At 43.0% G+C, this 23,572-nt stretch overlaps 1 protein-coding gene across 1 annotated transcript; it reads left to right on the forward strand.

The window, feature by feature from the left end:
• Positions 1-2,076: 2,076 nt before the first annotated feature.
• On the forward strand, positions 2,077-11,513 carry LSM5 (LSM5 homolog, U6 small nuclear RNA and mRNA degradation associated). Its single transcript, XM_069960359.1, has 5 exons — positions 2,077-2,309; positions 2,412-2,507; positions 6,676-6,703; positions 8,351-8,423; positions 11,268-11,513. The coding sequence occupies exons 1-5, from the start codon at positions 2,264-2,266 to the stop codon at positions 11,298-11,300; spliced, it is 276 nt and encodes a 91-aa protein (XP_069816460.1). The 5' UTR covers positions 2,077-2,263; the 3' UTR covers positions 11,301-11,513.
• The last annotated feature ends 12,059 nt before the right edge of the window (positions 11,514-23,572 follow it).

A 23,572-nucleotide genomic window follows, 5' to 3' on the forward strand; every position in this document is an offset into this window, starting at 1 on the left:
TTCCCCCAGTGTCCACCCGATAAACACCTGCTTTGCAGATATTGAAAAATGAGGCTCTTAGCAAACTATTTGATCAGAGTGTACCATGTCACCACATTAAGGCGTCCTCAGAGACATGGTCCCTACTCTAGCATTTTCACACTGGCAATGGCCTCTCCTAGGCTGAACAAGTGGGCTGCAACTTTAACATTTTTTTCTTTTTTTTCAGGTGGTTATTAGTTATGCCATTGATGATGTCAACAGATCGCCAATGTCATCAGTGATGTCATCGATTAGGTCATCATTGATTTAATTGATGTTGACTTAAAGGAGTGCTCCAGCATGGGGGCCTGGGGAGGAGGTGGCTGAAATAAAAGACGTCCACTCACCTCCCTGGTTCCAGTGGTGGGTCACTCATCGCGGCGCTCTGGTCCCCGGCCGCTTCCTGGTGTCTGACGCCGCCCGAGACGCTACGTCTCAGGTCCGCTCAGCCACTCAGTGAAGGAGGCAGGATCCGAGCGGACTTCAAACGGATTCCGCCTCCTTTACTGAGTGGCTGAGCGGCCCTGAGACGTAGCGTCTCGGGCGGCGTCAGTCACCAGGAAGCGGCCGGGAAAAGGAGCGCCGCAATGAGTGACCCGCCGCTGGAACCGGGGAGGTGAGTGGACGTCTTTTATTTCAGTCAAAGGAAAAAAGGATGAAAACGGATGCACACAAATACACCCGTATTTTGCAATCCGTTTTTTGCGAAAAACGGATTGCAAAAACGCAGTGTGAACCGAGCCTTAGTTTTTTATCCACAAGATTTTTTTTTTTTCATATTTTAGCCATTTTCTTACAGAAAATGTTCACTAATTATAACTTCCCCTTTAAAGGGGTTACAAAAACATGGCCACTTTCTTCCAAAGACAGCAGCACTCTTGTCTCCAGCTTGCTGCTCAGTTCCATTGAAGTGAATGGAGCTTAATTGCAAACCGCACCTGAACTGGGGACAAGAGTCGTGTTGTCTCTGAAAGAAAGTGGCCTTGTTTTTGTAGCACTGGATAACCCCTTTAATACAGTGCCCTAAGGGGAATGCAGCTGCACAGGCCAAACATCCCCAGTGGTTGGCATAAAATCTTCAGTGGTTGGCATAAAAATGGACATCAAAATAATTTGTTTTCAAATGACAATTTTTTGTTCCCACTTTGATGCCCACTTTTTTGGCTTTTGTAGCTGCATTCCCCTTAGGGCACTTTATTAAAGTATTCTGTAAGAAAAAGCTAAGGCTAAAAGAATAAAAAAAAATATCTGTAAAGAAACTAGCTTTAGCTTAACATATCACAGTACAGCCCCAGCCCCTGCAGAACATCACATTACAGCCCTTATCCCTGCAGAACATCACATTACAGCAGTCACAGCCCCTATCCCAGCAGAACATCACATTACAGCAGCCACAGCCCCTATCCCTGCAGAACATCACATTACAGCAGCCACAGCCCCTATCCCTGCAGAACATCACATTACAGCAGCCACAGCCCCTATCCCTGCAGAACATCACATTACAGCAGCCACAGCCCCTATCCCTGCAGAACATCACATTACAGCAGTCACAGCCCCTATCCGTGCAGAACATCACATTACAGCAGTCACAGCCCTTATCCCTGCAGAACATCACATTACAGCAGTCACAGCCCCTATCCGTGCAGAACATCACATTACAGCAGTCACAGCCCCTATCCCTGCAGAACATCACATTACAGAAGCCACAGCCCCTATCCCTGCAGAACATCACATTACAGCAGTCACAGCCCCTATCCCAGCAGAACATCACATTACAGCAGTCACAGCCCCTATCCCTGCAGAACATCACATTACAGCAGCCACAGCCCCTATCCCTGCAGAACATCACATTACAGCAGTCACAGCCCCTATCCCAGCAGAACATCACATTACAGCAGTCACAGCCCCTATCCCTGCAGAACATCACATTACAGCAGCCACAGCCCCTATCCCTCACCCCTATCACATTACAGCAGTCGCATCGCTCCTCTATGCTGCTAGGAAAGCCCGGGCACACAATTGAGCATAGCTCCCCCCCACAGGCTGGTCACATGAGCATGACGTCTTCACACAGGTCCTTCCGGTGCATGGAATTTAGCCGTTACCAATTGATTAGCCGAGTCTCCTCTGCGTTCTGCGCCTGCGCCCCTCAGTAGCTCGGCGCTTGATTATACAAACTGTTGTGAACGCGGACAATTACGAAAACACGAGTGTCTGAGCGTGGAGAAGAGCGCCAGCTAAGATGGCGGCTAATGTCACCACCAACCCCTCACAGCTCCTTCCGCTTGGTATGTGTGAAAGATCACCTGTTGGCGGATTATGCTGGGGGTTGTAGTTCGTCAATAGACGCCTAATACATTGATTTCTGATCATTGTTTGTGTTTTCACAGAGCTGGTGGATAAGTGTATAGGATCCCGTATACACATAGTCATGAAGAGCGATAAGGAGATAGTGGGCACCCTGCTGGGCTTCGATGACTTTGTCAGTATCCTTCATAGTGAGGCCAGACTGTGCATGCCGGGGATGATGAGCTGTAGGGGCTGTATGATAATGAGGAGTGGCTATTACTAGGAGGTGGGGGATGATGAGCTGTAGGGGCTGTATGTTGGTGAGGAGTGGCTATTACTAGGAGGTGGGGGATGATGAGCTGTAGGGGCTGTATGATAATGAGGAGAGGCCATTACTAGGAGGTGGGGGATGATGAGCTGTAGGGGCTGTATGTTGGTGAGGAGTGGCTATTACTAGGAGGTGGGGGATGATGAGCTGTAGGGGCTGTATGATAATAAGGAGAGGCTATTACTAGGAGGTGGGGGATGATGAGCTGTAGGGGCTGTATGATAATAAGGAGAGGCTATTACTAGGAGGTGGGGGATGATGAGCTGTATGATAATAAGGAGAGGCCATTACTAGGAGGTGGGGGATGATGAGCTGTATGATGAGGAGGGGCCATTACTAGGAGGTGGGGGATGATGAGCTGTAGGGGCTGTATGATAATGAGGAGAGGCCATTACTAGGAGGTGGGGGATGATGAGCTGTAGGGGCTGTATGATAATAAGGAGAGGCTATTACTAGGAGGTGGGGGATGATGAGCTGTAGGGGCTGTATGATAATAAGGAGAGGCTATTACTAGGAGGTGGGGGATGATGAGCTGTAGGGGCTGTATGATAAGGAGGGGCCATTACTAGGATGCCGGGGATGATGAGCTGTAGGGGCTGTATGATGATAAGGAGAGGCTATTACTAGGAGGTGGGGGATGATAATAAGGAGAGGCTATTACTAGGAGGTGGGGGATGATAATAAGGAGAGGCTATTACTAGGAGGTGGGGGATGATAATAAGGAGAGGCTATTACTAGGAGGTGGGGGATGTTGAGCTGTAGGGGCTGTATAATAATAAGGAGAGGCTATTACTAGAAGGTGGGGGATGATGGGCTGTATGATAATAAGGAGAGGCTATTACTAGGAGGTGGGGGATGATGAGCTGCAGGGGCTGTATGATAATGAGGAGAGGCCATTACTAGGAGGTGGGGGATGATGAGCTTTAGGGACTGTATGTTGGTGAGCAGAGGCAATTACTAGGATGTGTCTGTCAGCAGGAGAATATAGCCTATGAGGGGATGATGAGTCCTAAGGGCTGTCAGTCTGGTGGCCATTAGCTGATGTGTATGTACATGGGGACACCTCTATATACTGATCCCTGTGCAGGGTTTTTCTGTCACCAGTTATGATTCAAGGACACAGATTTTGTTTCCCAAATGCCTGCGACATCTTCTCAGTTTCTTATAAAACAATGGATAGCATTGTTTCTCTTACTAATTAGTGCAGTAAGACAGCCCAAAGTGCAGGGCGGTCACTCGGTTGCCGGGTAACCTGCGGCAGCTCTCAAGCTGCCAATTGGATGCCAGGTGACCGACCAGAGATTAAGAATATATTGCAACAATTGCATGTGGAAAAGAAAACCTGTCGCCTTGAGTCATTACTGTTGACAATGAACAATATAGGGTAAAGCCAACCCTAAAGGACACTACACATAAAGTATATTCATGGCTTTTTTTAAAATTAAATCCTTGTGCAGGGCTGTCAGTGTGGGGCTCATCCCGTCTACACACCACCATATAAGCCACATCTAAAAAAGAAAACCTTGTTTGCACTGCAGCACCTGGTGTCTCCTCGCTGCTTAGAGTGTGTACAGGCCATCTCATTGTATGATTTATACTGCAGCCTTCCAACTATTGCAAAACATACAATTTCCATCATGCCTGTTCAGTCAAAGCTTTAGTTATCCAGCCATAATGGGAATTGTAGTTTTTCAACAAGTGGAGGACCATAGTTTGCCAGCTGTAATTTATAGGGTGTAGGGGGTCCTCCTCCTGTGGACTAGAATGGAAAGCCTCTCTGTAAGGGTAAGTTCTGCCTGCCACATTGACATGTCAATCTTTGGGCAGATTGCACTCGAGATATAACATTGAGTCAATGGGACAGGTGGAACTTTGAGCAGAGTCTGCTGCTTGGCCTGCTCTTGAAATTTCCGCCAGTATTTCGTAGTGTGAGTGTACCCTCAGAGCAGATGTAGCTTTCCATGCATTACATCAGTGTTTCACAACCTGGCTCTTCAGCTATTGCAAAACTACAATTTACAGCATGACCTGACTGGCAAAAGCTGTGGGAGTATGCTTGAAGCTGTAGTTTTGCCACAGGTTTGGGAACACAGTTTACACAGTACTACAATGCAGTAAATCTAGACTTCTCTTAGTAATAGCAGCCGATCCCAGAGGGATACAGAAGCTGTCCCCACAGCTGGTTGTCGTGCCAGCATCTATTTAAAGCGACTCTGTACCCACAATATGACCCCCCAAACCACTTGTTCTTTCGGATAGCTGCTTTTAATCCAAGATCTGTCCTGGGGTCCGTTTGGCAGGTGATGCAGTTATTGTCCTAAAAGGCAACTTTTAAACTTGCAGCATTGTGCCCAACGGGAGTATCTGTGCCCTAACTTTGCACCACCCCTCCGTCCCTCCTCCCCACCCTCTTCATCATTAGGAATGCCACTGGAACATTTTCTCCTGTCTGAACATTGCACAGGTGCCTTAACGATCCAGTCCATGTTCAGTATTCACACAGCTTACAGCTGGTGAATAGGAGAAAATCTGCCTTGAGCATTCCTAATGATGAGGAGGGACAGAGAGGTTGTGCCAGCCTAATACATAGACATTCTAAGCCCTGGCTGTTGGGCATAGGGCTGCCAGTTTAAAAGTTGTTTTTAGGACAATAACTGCATCCCCTGCCGAACGGACCCCAGGACAGATCTTTGATTAACAGCAGCTATCCGAAGGTACAAGTGGTTTGGGGGGGGGCAGATTGTGAGTACAGAGTTGCTTTAAAAATGACAACCCCTTTGAGATGTTCTGTGGTAAAGAGACTCCACATTTCTTATTATAGCTGGGTACATAGTCCCTTCTCAAGGTAACCCACCACCCAGCTTTATGTAGATTAGAGGTAATTTCTGCCTGTCTATCTATTGGGGTCCCACACTGCTGCTGCTCCAGAGACTTTGGTAGAAGTGCTACAGTGATGTCCTATATGTTGTGCACAAGACTTTAGCCAAACTGAATTCAGTTGTCACAGACAGGAAAGAAACAACCTCTGGTATTAAATGCTTTTCTGTATTCACTCTAGTGCTACAACTTTCATTTATAGGGAAAAATCTACAAACAGTGGTGTTGTATATGGGCACAATAAAAGTCAGGTCCTAAAAGGGGGGCCTTCTTTTTCCCCTCTGCCTTTGTGCCTGAGGCATTGGTATTTTTACTCTCTGAAATCTACACCAGATCTGAGTTTGTGCAGATTTTCACCATGATAGTTCTAGAGGCACAGGAGCAGGCAACCTCCTCTGTACACTTGCTGTCGCCCTGCCTGCTCATAAGCCAAATAGGGAATACAGTGACAGAGTTTCAAATTTTGCAACTGTTTGCCAATGTATGCCCCATTTCCTTGCAAAATTTTCATTCATGTATAATTTCTAGCATGAAAGTAAATCCACATGTGACTAAATAGTTCTTAGGTTTTAAAGGGGAACTCCAAGTAGAGGTTAAAAAAATGAACCTTCTGCAGAAGCATATAGCATTACTTACCTGTCTATCCCAGTTTTTAAACTACCAAAAATCCATTTGTTGGGGGGGTTGTTCTGTATTGTGTTTCTGTACTTCCTGGTTGAGAAGGTGCCAGAATGCAGTACTGGTTCTAGTATGCACTGCTTTCCCCTCAGCTGTTCATTAGTCTACAGTCTGGCCGGTTAGAGATGGTGAATCACTCAGGGGATTGGGGGAGCCTCCTGTAACATCACGCCCTGCCCCCTGTCTGCATCATCAGCAAACACACACAATGTGAGAGAGAGGCATGGAAGATTTGTCTCCTAAGGGGGTAGAGCAGGAGACAATGTGAATTGGCACAGAGACCATTTTTTTCCCTTCCTGGATTTCTATTAGCTACCAGTGTGGCAGAACCATACAGATACAGTAATACATTGTATAGACACATCTATATAACTTTTAATGTACTTTGTATAGAAATCAAATTTTCCTTATGTTGAGTTCCCCTTTAAGTACTGCTCCTTATTTTGTCTCTGTTTTCATGTTTCCTTGACCTTACTGTTCAGATATGGTGCTAGAAGATGTCACAGAATTGTAAGTACAATTGTTTTACTCATTTAGTCTGGTGAACTAGCACATAAATTGCTGCACCATTGAATGAATCTAGGACGTACCCTGCCGCAGCCTATGCCCGATCCTACCCTATCTCCTCTCTCCTAGTTCCGGTGATGTCATATCACCGCAGGAACTGCCCACTCAATCAATGACAGAGGTAGGAAACTAGTGCAGCCTATGACTAGCTGAGAGGACAGCTCTTTTGACACTGACACTGTAGGATAGCTGTTAGGTCAATGAGATACATGGTACCTTTCATATATCCAGCAGCTTCCAGGATGTAGAGAAGTGTTTTAATTATTCTGGTACAAGAAGACAAAGAGTCTTTTTCAAGCTCCTGAATAGCTGCAGACTGCAATGTCTCCTATATCCCTCCTCCCTGCTTGATTGACACCTGGGAGCTGAGTCCCAAGCAGGCTCAGGTATAGGAGGGGGGAGTAAGGCTGCATTACGTCCGTAAATTTTGCAGAGCTTACAGATGGTGAAGGCTAATATGGACTGTTTCACTGCCCGGCATAAAGAAGTATCAATATCATGCCGGCAGCAGGGAAACTGTTTGAATCTCCCCGGCACTGTAGTGACAGAGCTGCAGAGATTCAAACAGTTTCCCCGCTATCGGCATGATAACAATCCAGGACAGGCATTAACTGTCTGTAAGCGTTGTAAAATTGTGGATGTGTAAATGCAGCCTTTGATGTAACTGCTTGCTGCGCCTCAGGAGCTAAGAAAAGCCTGTTTGATTCGTCTTACTATACAATAAAAGCTTTTTTTACATTCTGGAATCACAGCTGTGTATATGAAAGGTACCAGGTGTTTCCCTAATCTAACAGCTATCTAACATTGTGGGCAGTTTAAGGGTACAAACACACACAGCAGATACGCAGCAGATTTGATACTGTGTTCAGTTATTTAGATCTAATCTGCTGCGTATCTGCTGCGTATCGCAGCAGTAAATACGCAGCGTATATGCCGTGTGTGTTTGTACCCTAAACGTGAATTACAGCTGATAGATCCCCTTTCAGATTCTGTTTAGCTTAGTGTATCATTATCTTCTGGAAAATTACAACTACAATAGCTTTTTGGTGTTATGTTTATCATTGTAAGTATGGTAATATTATTTTATTTATTTTAACCCCACATTCATATGTGCACAGCACTGCTTCATTCACACACACACACTACCTGATCATTGGAGGGGTTTCAGACATCACATTTTGTGGCAATTTTTTATTTAGTTTTTTGAGTGAAAGCCAGAAGTGGATTTAAAAGAAATTGTCTGTCACTGCCAGTCCCCCATGACATACAGAATAGCCAGTAGACGTCTTTGAGATCCGTGTTGGATTTCACATACGTGATGCCTGTGAAAAAACACGGATCATCAATGGGCAATCTAGTCGTGATTTTATTTTTTTTGCTAGTTCAACTTTATTAACAAGCACTCTACAATTTTAGTTAATGCAAATACACTACGGATGCAATTATGGACCATTTTTTACAGATCACAGCTCTAAATCACTGAACTTGTAAATGAGCCCTTATAGTCAGAAAAATTAAGTACCGTATGTTTTGAATTGTACTGGTTTATGTAGTAATCTTTTTCGTTTTTTTTATTTTTCATAACTTAAGTGAGATTACTCCTGAAGGAAGGCGTATTACAAAGCTAGATCAAATTCTGTTAAATGGAAACAATATAACAATGGTAAGTGACCAAACTTATTATTTTCATATTTGTAGGTTACTTTCACACACCACTGTTAGAATCTGTATTTGTAGATCAGAGCAAGGATTGGAACCTACACAGAAATAATATAATGGAAATATACTATCCATGTTTTGGATAACCACAGGAATCCAGCTCACCTAAATGTTTGGCTGAGTATACACCGAGGTGCAGAAGAGCACTGAAGCTCAGCAGAACAATGATGGAATCCAGTATGAGGGTGCCTTCACACGTACCGTATCGCAGCGGATTTCCCCCCAAAATCTGCATGGTACAAATTAACGCAGATAATACGCTGCTGCGGAAATACATTGCCATTAAGTTACATAGTAATCCTTATCGCAGCGGATTTCATTGCAATAAACTCGCAGCGTGAAATCCGCTGCGATACGGTATGTGTGAGGGCACCGTAACAGTAAATACTCATCTTCAAACACAAAATAGAAGCCACAAAATAACTGTTGGGATGGTATGGGTGATATTGTATCATGTGTTAGAACAGCCCTGTCAAACTCTGGCACGCGGGCCAAATCTGGCCCGTGGTGCCATTATTTTTGTCCCGCTATGCTTTTCCATTGCTGTGTTAAATTTGGCCCACCTGACGTTGCAGCAGATTATAATATGGGTGGTCCATAGAGCTGCTTGGACCACCAATATTATAATCTCCTAGACCGCTGGCAGTTTTTAGCCCGTGGCCTAGAAGTATCTCAGTAGTGCCCCAACGCTGGCAATGTGGTGAAGTCATCGCGCGCATCCTCGACGGGCGGCTCCAGAGGCGAGTCCAAGCTAAGGGGGCAGTCATGAACAACTACAGTAGGGGCTGGCTTCTATTTTATAGACTATTCTTAAGAACTGGCTTCTACATAAGAGACTGTTGGGGAGGGCTAGCTACTATATAATACACTATTGGGAGGGCTGGCTACTATATAAGACACTATTGGGGGCTGGTTACTCTATAGGAAGCTATCGGGAGGGCTGGCTACTAATGGTAGGCCTGGCTAGTATGTAGGGCACTATTTGGGGGGGGGGGCTACTTCATGGGGCACAATTATAGGATTACCTACTGCTTGAGGGATATAATGGGTAACTTTCATGTCGGGAAAATTACTTTAGGATAGACAGTGCCAGGAACACTGCACGCTGCTCTGACAGTGCCAGAAACGCTGCATGCAATCTTCATTATAAATATCATGGTTGGCCCGTGACTTTGTCCAATTTTTTAATTTTGGCCCAGTGTGTATTTGAATTTGACACCCCTGTGTTAGAAGATGAATTTCAACCCCTTTACAACTATTTTTGTTTGCTCTCAGTTTTTCCTCCCAGGCTTTCTAAGCATCAGTCAGAGGCCATACAGATGCAGCACCCAGCATCTAACTGCCTCCAGCACTTACCAGGCATGGACTGGGTGAAACTGGGATGTGGTGAATTGGATACCCATTTTTTTATAATGGGTATAGGTTGTTGTTAAATTTTATCACTCAAAACATGATAAAAAAAATGGTGATGGCAAGTGCCTGCTTCAAATCTAACCGGTCAGTTATGTAGCTGTCTAAGCTTCTAAGCCTGCTATATACTTCCTAAATGCTATACATTTACATCATGTTAATGTTTGATAAAGTTTTTTTTTTTAAATCAAGTGAGAGGGTTTGTTACTTTATAAATTTTGCACTTATAGTGGTACCTTGGATCTCGAACTTAATTGGTTCCGGAAGGCAGTTTGAGAACCGAGCAGTGTCTTCCCATAGGAAATAATGTAAATGTGTTTAATTGGTTCCAGCAGCCACCAATAATTACGTACAGTACCCATATGTTACATTGTATAGTGCCCAGTATAATCACTGCCGTACAGAACAGCACTATACTGTACAGGACATTACAGAACAGCACTATACTGTACAGGACACTATAGACAAGAAACATTCAACAAAACCAGCAATTTTAGTACTGTAGTCACTAACTTCTCACTCATCTTTTACTGTATAGAGCCCCCCCCAATCCCAGCACTGTACAGGATGGAAGATGGTGCACTGACTGTATTACAACTGTACTGTAAATGCACTCCAGCAATCTTGTACAGTACTGTACAGGATGGGAGATGGTGGTGCTCTGACTGTACTACTACTGTGCTGTTTACACTCCAGCAGTCTTATACAGTACTGTACTGTATGAGAAACCTCTCCAGTGCTAAACTCACCAGGTACAACCCAACATCCACGCTCGCAAAAACGTTCAGATACCAAGTACTTCAAGACTGGGTGCCTGAAAAGTGTTTACAAACCAAGCAAGAGTTTGAGAACCAAAGCAAACTTTCCTTGAAAATACAGTTTGAGTTCCAAGCAGTTGGAGAACCGAGGTACCACTGTACTTTAAATAAAACTGCCCCTTACTTTTTTATTGCAAGGGGTGTTCTCATGTTGCTGAAACAGTGGCTAGAGGTATCTAGGAAGCCGAAAATAGTGGGAACAACATGACTGAGAGTTGTGTAAACAGCATAGCCCTGTAAGCTGCACTATTTGCGTAACTTCCATAGTTACATAGATGTTTGCCATGTAATTTATACGAACAGTAAAAATTTGTCTACTTTACACAATGTAGACATATTATTATTCCGTTATTTATATAGAGCTAACATTAATTTTACAATGCTTTACACCCAAACCAGTGCTTGTCCACATTACAAATTCACATATCTGTATGATTTGGGTGTGGGGTGTTCTTAGGAAACCCACGCAAACACAGGTAGAATATACGAACTCCTTGTAGATGTTATAGTAGAATGTGCTTGAATTTTATATTCTTGTGTTCCTTGTTTGTTCTTCGCAGCTTGTACCTGGAGGAGAAGGTCCTGAAGTATAAATGGGTTGTGATGCAGAACAACCAGCTACATCAGCTTTATGTACCTTATTTTGTTAGCCTCCTCATCTGGAAAAAGTTGAAGGCTGAAGTGGAGAAGTTTTTCCATACCTTCCTGATGGTCTTCTTGAAGGAGTTTATGGATTCTTTATTTTGATACAATGGTTGTATTCAGTAACTTGTTTGTAAATTAAAGGTTTATGTTTTGGTATGAAATATATTTCCTTCCATTTATGTAACAGAAAATAACTGTAAAAATATTTATAGATTTACAGAACCTTTTAATTGGGACTTGTCCTCTGATGGACTAAGCTCTTCACGGTACCTGGTGGTTGCTGTGTTTATAGTGATGCCACACTTTAGAAAAATTCAAATGTAATCAGCGGTCCCACCACTCTTTAGGTTGGTGAAACAGCAGCATCATGCAATCATACCGCCAGTGCCCTCTTTCTGCTCACCTAGGCATCAATAACACCCCCAGTGCTTGCTATGTAAGAAGGGCACAGGCATGCATGTCTACCTATGGATTGGTGGGAGTCTCACCCATGTGACTTTAATCAGTCTGGAAAATGGTGGTCGTGAATGAACATACACCCCAAGAACCCCCAGGGGTCCTTGTTAAATTAATGGGATGTCTTCCTCTGAGGGCACAAGCTGGGCACAGCATATGGCATATGTGTGGAAATATTGCCGTTTTCACTTTGCACTCTCTGATGTGCATTAATCTCTGGAAAACTCTTGTGGGTGTGGAGACAAAATGCACACTAAACCCTTTAACCCTTTGAGGACCAGGCCCAAAATGACCCAGTGGACCGCGCAAATTTTGATCTTAGTGTTTCCGTTTTTCCCTCCTCCCCTTCTAAGAGCTCTAGCACTTTCAGTTTTTTATCTACAAGGCCATGTAAGGGCTTATTTGTTACAGGAATAGTTGTACTTTGTAATGGCGTCATTCATTTTACCATAACATGTATGATGGAATTCCAAATATATTATTTATGAAGATATAAATTGGTGAAATCGCAAAAAAGAATGCAATATGGTAACGTTTGGGGGGTTCCTGTGTCTACGTAATGCACTATATGGTAAAAGCGACATGACACTATTATTCTATAGGTCAGTCCGAACACAACCATATGCAGGTTTACACAGATTCTCTAATGTTATATATTTTTTTTAAATGAAATCCTTTTTTTTGGCAATTAATTATAAATAAAATGGGACTATTGTGACGCTTCTAACGGTTTTATTTTTTCACCTACGGGGCTGTATGGGGTGTCATTTTTTCCGCCATGATCTCTAGTTTTTATTAATACCATATTTGTGAAGATCGGACGTTTTGATCACTTTTTATTAATTTTTTTTTATATATAATGTAACATAAAATCGGTAATCCGCGCACTTTTTTCCCTCTTTTCGTGTACGCCGTTTACCGTTCGCAATGATGCTTGTTATATTTTAATAGATCGGACAATTACGCACGCTACGGTATATTATATGTTTATTTGTTTATTTTTATATGTTTTATTTATATAATGGGAAAGGGGGGTGATTTAGACTTTTATTGGGGGAGGGGTTTTGGGGTTGTGTGTTAGTGTTTTTAACTTTTTTTTTTTTACACATTTGAAGTCCCTTTGGGGGACTTATACATACATTAGTTTGATTTCTACACTGATGAATGCTATGCCATAGGCATAGCATTGATCAGTGTTATCGGCGATCTGCTCATTGAGCCTGCCTGTGCAGGCTCAGTGTAGCAGATCGCCGATCGGACCGCACGGAGGCAGGTGAGAGACCTCCGGCAGTCCGTTTCAACGATCGGGACCCCCGCAGTCACACTGCGGGGGTCCCGATCGGTAAGTGACAGGGGACTCCCCCTGTCACTCACACTTAAACGCCGCGGTCGCGCCGCGATCGCGGTGTTTAAGGAGTTAATGACACGCGGCAGCGCGATCGCTGCCGCGTGTCATTACCGGTGAGGTCCCGGCTGCTGATTGCAGCCGCCCCCACCTGCTATGAAGCGCGCTCCGCTCCGGAGCACGCTTCATAGCGGGAGAAACACCCAGGGCGTACAGTTACGCCCTAGGTCGTCTGGGGACAGACTTCCATGGCGTAACTATACGCCCTGGGTCGTCTAAGGGTTAATGAATTCCATTAAAGGGTTTTGTTTACAAAATAGTTTGACTCGTCTGGGGTCCTATTGTGAATGTGCTATAATTCATGAGACTCACTAGTTCATGGCCTGCAAGACCAATCTGTTTGCAAGAGAACAACACACAATAAAGGCGTGAACCACTAATGTACCAACGTCAACATAGAATGTTCTGATGAATGCAAATGTCACACAAAACACCCGCTTGTAATTGTTTAGAATTATGGAATTTAATGGGGATGAAGAAGCAAAACATATAGGGCAGTTTGTCAGTCTGGGCCTGATGAAGGTATAAGGGGAGGAGAAGCTTTATAATCTTAGGTACAGGGTCATCTCTGGCATACCATTGTTCTGTGGGGAAAAAAACTGTATTCCCTCTTATCTAACCTAATCTACTCACAGATATGGGTATGATGCTTGCCTGTGTTCTACTATGCAATACAACAAGTGTTTTCTGGATTTCCCTTAAAAAAAATTAAAGACTGGGTTAAAGCTGAATTACAGTAGGTAACCACCAGAGGGAGTATAGTGATAACTGACAGTATACAGTGCATGCTGTGGATACATCTTGAGAGGATGTACAGCGGATTATATTAAGGAGGATTATATTAAGCAAACATTTATGCAGTTTTTGTATGAAAATATTTACTATTTTTTTCCACTCTTTGTACCTATGCACTGACCTCACTGAATTCTGCATAACAGAACCTTAATCTAATTAGTTTTTCTGCTTAACCCAGTACCCCTGGTGCTTATTTTTCTGCAATATTACTTTAGTTAGAATTTTGAAACTCCAGGTATTCCTCAAGTATGAAGTTGTTGGTAATTTCCAGTTCGTATAATTTTATGTGATATGCTTTTTTTGGAAGTACAGCATATTTAAATAACCTGGGCCTTTTATGTTTATCAAATACTCATTAGTTTATGTGTCACAAGTTACTGTGTTATTGTAAGCAGGGTTGCTGGGGTGTGGGTTGGATCATGCTTGTGTGTAGAAAGTGGGAGGGAGACCGACTCCTCCTTCCCAACATCACACAGCCATCACATCATCATCATCATCATCACCACATGCTGATTGCTGAAGGACCTGCGAGGATGCCAGGTGATGTTGGGAAGAAAGAGTCAGCCTCTTTCTTTCTAGAAGAATCTGGGAAAGTGTATGGCTATGTTCTCACACAGTATTTCTGTAGTCTTTTGGTCAGTCTTTTTTCAACCAAAACCAGGAGTGGGTTGAACAAAAATTCAAATCTTTACATTATAGTTTTGCCCTGTTAAGTTTTGGTTGAAAAAGACCAACTATGTGTGAATATAGCCTGCTTTGTGAGCAACAAAACTCCAGAGTATTGTACGTCACCTAAAGGCTATGTTCACACAACATCATCTTTTTTTTAAATGCAAAATAACAGCCTGTCAAAAGTCATAATCTTTGTTTTGAAAGAGTCTTCTCACTCTGCAGTTGTTTTACCGAACTTTCATTTTCTGCAGAAAGAATTACAATTGATCTCCGGAAGTACACATCTCTACAAACATTGTATTACACATACAATTTACAAACTCCCCATCTGTATTGCTCTACACATTGATTTGTCTACTTTGTGCTCTAATGTAGGAGCTAGGCCCATCTGTGCCCTCATATAGTCGAAAGGCGCCATCTGTGTCCTCATATAGTATCTAAGCCCGCCTCTGTGGCTCCATATAGTAATAAGGCCTCTGTCTCCTACAGGACCCTTCTGTGCCCCATATGGTAGTTAGGTGTTGCTATGCCCCTATATAGTATTATGCCCCTCTGCAGGTAGAGCTTTCAGCAGCTGTGTGTAGAAAATACCCCCAGTAGATTGCACACACCCCCAGCAATCTAGCTTTGATGGACCAGTCTGAACCTAGGTAGGAGGGTGGCAATGTTAGTTATTGTGCATTTCCTTCTGAAGTACAGGGGAAAATAGGTTGTTGATTAAACAAGTGATTAGAAACTGAGAAACAGAAAAGTGCAGCAAAGTATAGGCTGCTCAGCCAAAATGGCAAAAGTTTAGCCAATAATCACTTCTAGAAAGGTGAAAAAAAGTTACTTGTTAGTACTGCAACTATCAGATGAAAATTAAGTGAAGCCATGCTACTAGCAAGAAGTCTTAAAGGAAGACCCTTTTTAGGTCTGTTGACCTTCAGACACTGTTACATAACCCCCAAGCACTGATTTCATACCACAGTACACTGTGAAGACAGTACAGCATGGTGGAGCAAAAATATTTATGGATTAGTTTAAGTATATTGAAATATTTGGGATCATCATGGATGTTTCAACACAACTATGACCCAAAACTCACCAGTAAGTTAATGATAGACAACTTTGAGTAAATGGAGTGGCCAGCCCGATCCCCCAACACCAGAGAACTTGAGGGGTGACAAAAATGCAGAACTATGGAATATAGTCCAATTATCCTGGAGTTGAATACCTGTTCAGAGGTTCCAGACTGTGATTGACCCCATGTAACACAGATCTCCGGTATTTAGAAACAACTAGAAAATGTACCTGGCGCTGCCCGGGTATAAAGTGTCAATGTGTTAATTAGATTTGTTCCAAGGATGCCCAGGAGGCCAATCTATGCCCTTGTGTTTTTTTTTTGTTTAATCTATGGTCTATGTTTTTTGGGGGAAATCGCCAGAAGCACTATATGTACTATATACCCCGACAGTTCTGCACTGTTTATGTAAATTGTAGCTTATGCACATTAGAAATAAACTAAAAAAGTTTAAAGGGGTTGTCCAGCGAAAATCTTTTTATTTCAAATCAACTGGTGTCAGAAAGTTATATAGATTTGTAATTTACTTCTATTAAAAAATGTCAAGTCTTTCCATACTTATTAGCTACTATTTGTCATGCAGGACACAGTGCTCTCTGCTGACATCTCTGGCCGAGACAGGAACTGTCCAGAGCAGGAGAGGTTTTCTATGGGGATTCATAGAAAACCAAGACAGAGTTTCTGTCTTGGCCAGAGATGTCAGCAGAGAGCACGGTGTCAGACTGAAAATAAAACAACATTTCCTGCATGACATTTAGTCGCTAATAAGTATGGAAAGACTTGAGATTTTTTAATAAAAGTAAATTACAAATCTATATAACTTTCTGATAGTTGATTTGAAAGAAAAAGATTTTTGCTGGACAACCCCTTTTAACATCCTAAATACCCAAAAGCTAAACTGAGATGTCATGTGATCAGACTGTATACAGAGCCTGGTTATAAACAACATTGGTAGTGTTATATACAGCCTGGTTATATACAACATTGGCACTATTATATACAGAACCTAGTTATATACAGCATTGGCAGTGTTATATAGAACCTAGTTATATACAACATTGGTAGTGTTATTGTCAGGTGCATAGACATAAAGATTTTTACCTGATGGAACTCAACCTACAATTGTCCATGCAGCAACCTACAATTGTCCATGTGAAAAACGTGCAGAATACAGATTTATGCCGCCACCTGTAGTGATCGGCCTTGGGCCTTGGTTATTCCCAGTGCAAAGGATACTTAACAGAAAACTGCAATTGTCTAAAAGATATTGTTTCTTCTAAGTTAATCAGTAGAATTTGTGTATACATGTAGTGTATATTTGGAAGAGTTCTGTATACCTAAAGGCTTTAGTCAAGGCCGGTGTTGGGGGAAGGGGGGGGGGGGAACAGGGCAATTGCCCAGGGCCCCCATCCCCTGGGGGCCCCCTACCGCAGTGGCAGTACGTGTCACAGGCAGGAGCTCTCAGACAGCGTCCTGCAGCATCTGGCAGTGATCCCTGGCTACAGCTGATGGCTGCTATCAGGGGTCACACAGAGGCTGCAGGGCGCTGGTCTCCCAGTGTGCGCTGGACCCCCTCCCTCCTGCACCATGTGACCTCCTGTCGTCCTCCTGCTTTGACTGGTGTCGGGACGATGGGGGAGAAGTCTGCAGGCTGCTGTGTGAGAATCCTAGCCTGCTGCTGCTGCTGCAAGGAACATATGCACCACTACACCCAACATGCTGCTGATGTTACTAAGTATACTTTATATGTAGTGTGTGTGTGTGTGTGTATAATGTAGTATGTGTATAGTGTATGGGCTGGATGTTTTGGATTTGTATAATGTGTTTTTATAGATGTCTTAGTATGTGTATAAGTGTGTGGGGGTGGGGGTGCAATATATAGCCACTGCTGATTCAGCAGTGGCAGAAGTTTTCAGATGAAGTCACCATACACTGTGCATTGGAGCTGCAGCCATTTTCTGCCCTCATCAGTCATATATATGCTGCACATGAATACTGAGGTCGGTGATTGGCTGTAGCTCCTATGAATAGCGTATAGGCAATACAGTGTTTTATTCCAGAAAAATGAGGTGGTATTCAGTCTTTATGCGTTGGTCACACTATGGCGGTAATATTGGTCTGTATGTAATGTGTATATAGAGTAATTGTATGGTGGTCACACTATGGCAGTAAAATTGGTCTGTATAAGACTTACCGTACAGGTAGAGCGACCAATGGCTGATGATTGTGTCTATAAAATATTAAAGCTGTTACTTATCTGATCATGTTCCTGATCTCCCCAGGCCTTGTCTGTGGGATTCTTCAGTCAGCGCAGCTGCAGCTCTAACTTCTGGTCCCATCTCTGAAGTAACAGATCCTCAGCCCATCACTGGCCTGGTGGTGTCCTGTCTAGGCCCATCACTGGCCCGGTGGTCTCCTGTCTCGGCCCATCACTGGCCTGGTGGTGTCCTGTCTCGGCTCATCACTGGGCTGTTGGTGTCCTGTCTCGGCCCATCACTGGCCTGATGGTATCCTGTCTTGGCCAGTGACTGGCCTGTTACTTCAGAGAGGGGACCACAAGTGAGAGCTGCAGCTGCGGTGACCAGAGTGTCGCACAGACAAGGCCTGAGGACACTGAGGAACGTGATGAGGTAAGTAATAGCTTTATTATTTGCTATATGAAACAAGGGATGCACAGACATAATCGAACTGTCTAATAGGTTCTGTAAGTAAGATCAGCTAGATTGGCACCAACTTATCCAGAATATCTGGAAGTGTAATACCCGAACCCGCCACAAGCAGGGCATACCGCTGACAAAAGTGTATGTATTGTTTGCTGTACACCTGTAGTGTATTGTTTGGGGGTCCAGTATACATGTAGTGTAGAGTTGGGAGGTCCTGTATACCTGTACTGTATAGTTTGGGGGGGTCCTGTATACCTGTTGTATATAGTTGATGGAGGCCCTGTATACATGTAGTTTATAGTTCAGGGGTCCTGTATACCTGTACTGTATAGTTATGGTGTCCTGTATACCTGTAGTGTAGAGTTTGGGGGTCCTATATACCTGGAGTGTATAGTTGGGGTGGAGGGGGGGTGTCTACCATTTATTTCTGTGGATCGGTTTTATAGGCAGCTGGCCCTAGCAATAGATTCCAGCTCCCTTTGAAAATGAAAGTAGTAATCCTGTTGGTTGCTAAGGCCTCCAACTGCCATTACTGCTGGAGAGCTGCAGCGCTAATTATGTCTCCTGTGTGTGCAGTGTGGAAATTCTCCCAGTCATCTCTATGGGGCACTCTTCCCCATCCCCCTCCCCTCCTGTACATCTGGCAAGGACGGGGCCTTCACTCTTACCTTCCTGGGCACCCAATGTATCTGTGTGCCAAGTTTGGGGTCAAACGGTTCAGGCATTTGGAAGTCTATAAAGGACAAACAGACAGACTTTCATTTTTATGATATAGATAGTTATGCTGCTATGACAGTAGGTCAAAGTAAAATTTGAAACATTTTTTTAAGTTTATACATTACAGTGGCCTCAGGTTACAGTATTTTCAACATACGATGTTCCTTTCTGGACCATTGTAACTTGAGACCAGACTCAACATACAAAGCTACAGTCAGGATGCGGCACATGTAAATAACTAGATTAGGAATGGTCCGAATCTGCCGAGGTTCGGGTTCGTATGAACCCGAACGCTTGGCATCAGATTCCCGCTGTCTGCCCGCTCCATGCAGCGGGTGGATACAGCGGAAGTACCGCCTGGAAAACTGGGATACAGCCTATGGTTATGGCTGTATCCCAGTTTTCCAGGCGGTCCTCCCGCTGTATCCACCCTCTCCATGGAGCGGGCAGACAGCAAAATCATTTCCGAGGGTTCAGGTTCGTACAAACCCGAACCGAACCAGGTTCGGACCATCCCTAAACTAGATGATCAACCAATAAGAGTGGGTATTTTACTGGTAATTTCCCAGTATTGGTGAAGTACATGCACTGACTGGGTGTCTTTAATGCCTGTGTGATACCACATGTTCTGTGCTGCTCTCTAACTTTGCCAGGATGAGTTGCTCCTTTGGGCAAAATTGAAGGCTAGAATAACGTTTTAGTGTAAAAAATTAAATTTTTCCTTTTTCACGCCACATTGTTCTTAAAATCTGTGAAGCACCTGTGGGGTCCAAATGCTCACCGCACCACTTTTTACATTCTTCGAGGGGTGTAGTTTTCTAAATGGTGTCCCTTTAGGGGTGTTTTTTAGGTTTTGGCACCCCAGAGCCTCTGCCAACTTGAAAATGACCAGATGACTCAATGACTCAAAAATGACCAGATATAACGGAGGTGTTGAAATTCACTAGGTGCTCTTTTATATCTGAGGCTTGTCAAATAGCGCAATAGGGCCACATATGGAGTATTTCTATAAACTGCAGAAACGGGGCAATCAATATTGGGGTGCATTTCTTTGGTAATACATTTATGATTATGAAAGATATTGGATTACAATAAAATCTCTGCACAGAAAATTAAAAGTTTCAATTTTCTTACCCACTTAACTTTTATTTCTGACTCCCCTAAAGAGTTAAAACAATTTCTGGATGTGCTTTTGTACAGTTTGGGGGGTGCAGTTTCTGAAATGGGGTGCTTTGTGGGGCTTTCTAACATACAGTCCCCTCTAATACACTTTAAGGCCAGGTTCAGACTATGTAAGTGTGCGGCTGTATTTGCAGCTGTAATTGTGCAGCGGTATTTTTGGTGGTTCATGCGTACGCTGGAAAGTATAGGATATACGGCTGCACAGTGCACACTATGTATGAATCTACGGCCCGATCGTAAACGGACCCGTAAAAAATGAACAAGACCATTGTTTGCGGCTGGAAACGCGGCCGTGGATTGACAGGCGGTCCGTACGGAGTACTGCAAAAATAGCCGGCAATGATGCCGAATGCCGATGCCTCTAATAGTTAATATATTAAATTAATAAAACACATTTTCTTTGTAATAAAGTCCCTTTCGTTGGTCAATAATTTAATTCTAACGAATCCATCATTGTGCAATTAAATATACTGTCAAAATAAATATATATATATAAATAAATGTATATTTATATATATATATATATTTATTTTTTGACAGTATATTTAATTGCACAATGATGGATTCGTTAGAATTAAATTATTGAACAACGAAACTGAATTTATTTAATCGAAAATGTGTTTTATTAATTAAATATTGATTAGTACAGGAAGCTCCATAAGCCGTTAATTCATATTGCCGGCAAAAGAGCATTCTGTACTAATCATCACTTTACTTTAATGAAAACATCAAATGTTTCTTCTAATTATGTTATCACAATAGCATTATTAGAAGAAACATTTAGAATTATATGTGCGCTCAGCTGATTGGCTGAGCGCAAATATAATTAGCGGGTCCGCAGCACAGTGACTTCATTGTGCTGCGGACCAGCAAAGAGGACACATCGGGGTGAGTATAGAGCTCTCCCCACCCCCTCCCCAGCACTGCACCCCTCCCAGCAAGGAAGAGGGGTCACTTAACCCCTTCCTTGCTGGGATGGGTGCAGTCTGACATCAGTCTGGCCCCCAAGGGGTTAAGGGGGATGCAATACATCCTCCCTTAACCCCTTGGGGGCCAGACTGTAAGGAGCGATCTGTAAAGATGCTGCATACTGTAAGGAGCACAACACCGCTCACAATGATGGGTGTTGTGCTCCTGTTTGTGTGTTTTTTGTGTGTTTCTCCCTTTTTGTTTTTCAGATATCGGTATCCTGGGGATTACGTCGGATTCCGTGGACTACGTCGATGACCAGCGTTTTTTTGTTTTGTTTTTTTTTTAATAAAATGGTCAATGAGGGGTGTGGGGGTGTTTTTATTTGAATAAAATTTTTTTTTAACTTGTGTCTTGTCTTTATTTCTTTACTTTATAGACTTAGTAGTGGAAGCCGTCTAATAGACGGAATCCATTACTAAGTTGGGGCCTAGTGTTAGCCGGTATAAAATGGCTAACACTAACCCCCTATTATTACCCCAGTACCCAATGCCACCAGGGGTACTGGGAAGAGCCGGGTGCCAGTGGTCCCGGAGCGTCAAAATTGGCGCTCCTGGACCGGGCGGCAGCAGGCTGGTAAGATTTAGGCTGGGGAGGGCCTAAACCAATGGCTCTTCCCACCCTGGTGTTACCAGGCTGCTGTCGTTTGGTTTTTAACCCGGCTGGTTATGAAAATAGGGGGGACCCTATGCGTTTAAAAAAAAAAATAAATAAAATAATAAAAAAAACCCACATAGGGTCCCCCCTATTTTTACTGGGGTAATAATAGGGGGTTAGTGTTAGCCATTTTATACCGGCTAACACTAGGCCCCAACTTAGTAATGGATTCCGTCTATTAGACGGCTTCCACTACTAAGTCTATAAAGTAAAGAAATAAAGACAAGACACAAGTTAAAAAAAAAAATTATTCAAATAAAAACACCCCCACACCTCTCATTGACCATTTTATAAAAAAAAAAAACAAAAAAAAAAAACGCTGGTCATCGACGTAGTCCACGGAATCCGACGTAATCCCCAGGATACCGATATCTAAAAAAACAAAAAGGGAGAAACACACAAAAAACACACAAACAGGAGCACAACACCCATCATTGTGAGCGGTGTTGTGCTCCTTACAGTATGCAGCATCTTTACAGATCGCTGCTTACAGTCTGGCCCCCAAGGGGTTAAGGGAGGATGTATTGCATCCCCCTTAACCCCTTGGGGGCCAGACTGATGTCAGACTGCACCCATCCCAGCAAGGAAGGGGTTAAGTGACCCCTCTTCCTTGCTGGGAGGGGTGCAGTGCTGGGGAGGGGGTGGGGAGAGCTCTATACTCACCCCGATGTGTCCTCTTCGCTGGTCCGCAGCACAATGAAGTCACTGTGCTGCGGACCCGCTAATTATATTTGCGCTCAGCCAATCAGCTGAGCGCACATATAATTCTAAATGTTTCTTCTAATAATGCTATTGTGATAACATAATTAGAAGAAACATTTGATGTTTTCATTAAAGTAAAGTGATGATTAGTACAGAATACTCTTTTGCCGGCAATATGAATTAACGGCTTATGGAGCTTCCTGTACTAATTAATATTTAATTAATAAAACACATTTTCGTTGAAATAAAATCAGTTTCGTTGTTCAATAATTTAATTCTAACGAATCCATAATTTTGCAATTAAATACTGTCAAAAAATAAATATATATATAAATATACATTTATTTATATATATATTTATTTTAACAGTATATTTAATTGCAAAATGATGGATTAGTTTAAATTTAATTATTGAACAACGAAAGGGACTTTATTACAACGAAAATGTGTTTTATTATTTTAATAGATTAACCATGAGAGACATCGGCATTAGTGCAGAGGATCGCAAACCCCGGTAATAGCAATTCATGTAAACTGTGTTCCCTGCTTTCCCAGATGCATCCAGAGGTGTTTGCATCACTTTCTTAAGATTTTATTTGTTATTTTTAGTTGAACCAGATTTCCAAGTAAATGACCGTATGTTTTGAGCCGCATGTCTATTTTTTCCCACGGCCGTAGTTTCATCCGCACATTTACAGCCGCATTAAAAAATACAGCCGCACAGTTACATAGTGTGAACCTAGCCCCCATCTGATCAGGTCCCTAAAAAAATCTGGAAAATTGCTGCTAATGTATATATATATAATGTTATATAATGTATAACGATAGCAAGGGTCTGCTCCTATTGCATGGAACGGCGGCAATAGATTTTCGCTCTCTTGAATAAGCCGCCCAGGCGGTCTTAAGATCTCTTGAATGGGCCCCCGCTCGATGTCTGTG

The sequence above is a fragment of the Dendropsophus ebraccatus genome, chromosome 2, assembly GCF_027789765.1.
Source record: "Dendropsophus ebraccatus isolate aDenEbr1 chromosome 2, aDenEbr1.pat, whole genome shotgun sequence".
Classification (NCBI taxonomy): Eukaryota; Metazoa; Chordata; class Amphibia; order Anura; family Hylidae; genus Dendropsophus; species Dendropsophus ebraccatus.

Bases quoted from the DNA above. Each gene is read 5' to 3' on its own strand.
- LSM5 (XM_069960359.1), top strand. From the start codon at position 2,264: ATGGCGGCTAATGTCACCACCAACCCCTCACAGCTCCTTCCGCTTG. The intron at 2,508-6,675 runs GTATCCTTCATA...CTTACTGTTCAG, and splicing joins GGGCTTCGATGACTTTGTCA to ATATGGTGCTAGAAGATGTC. The intron at 6,704-8,350 runs GTAAGTACAATT...TCATAACTTAAG, and splicing joins CTAGAAGATGTCACAGAATT to TGAGATTACTCCTGAAGGAA.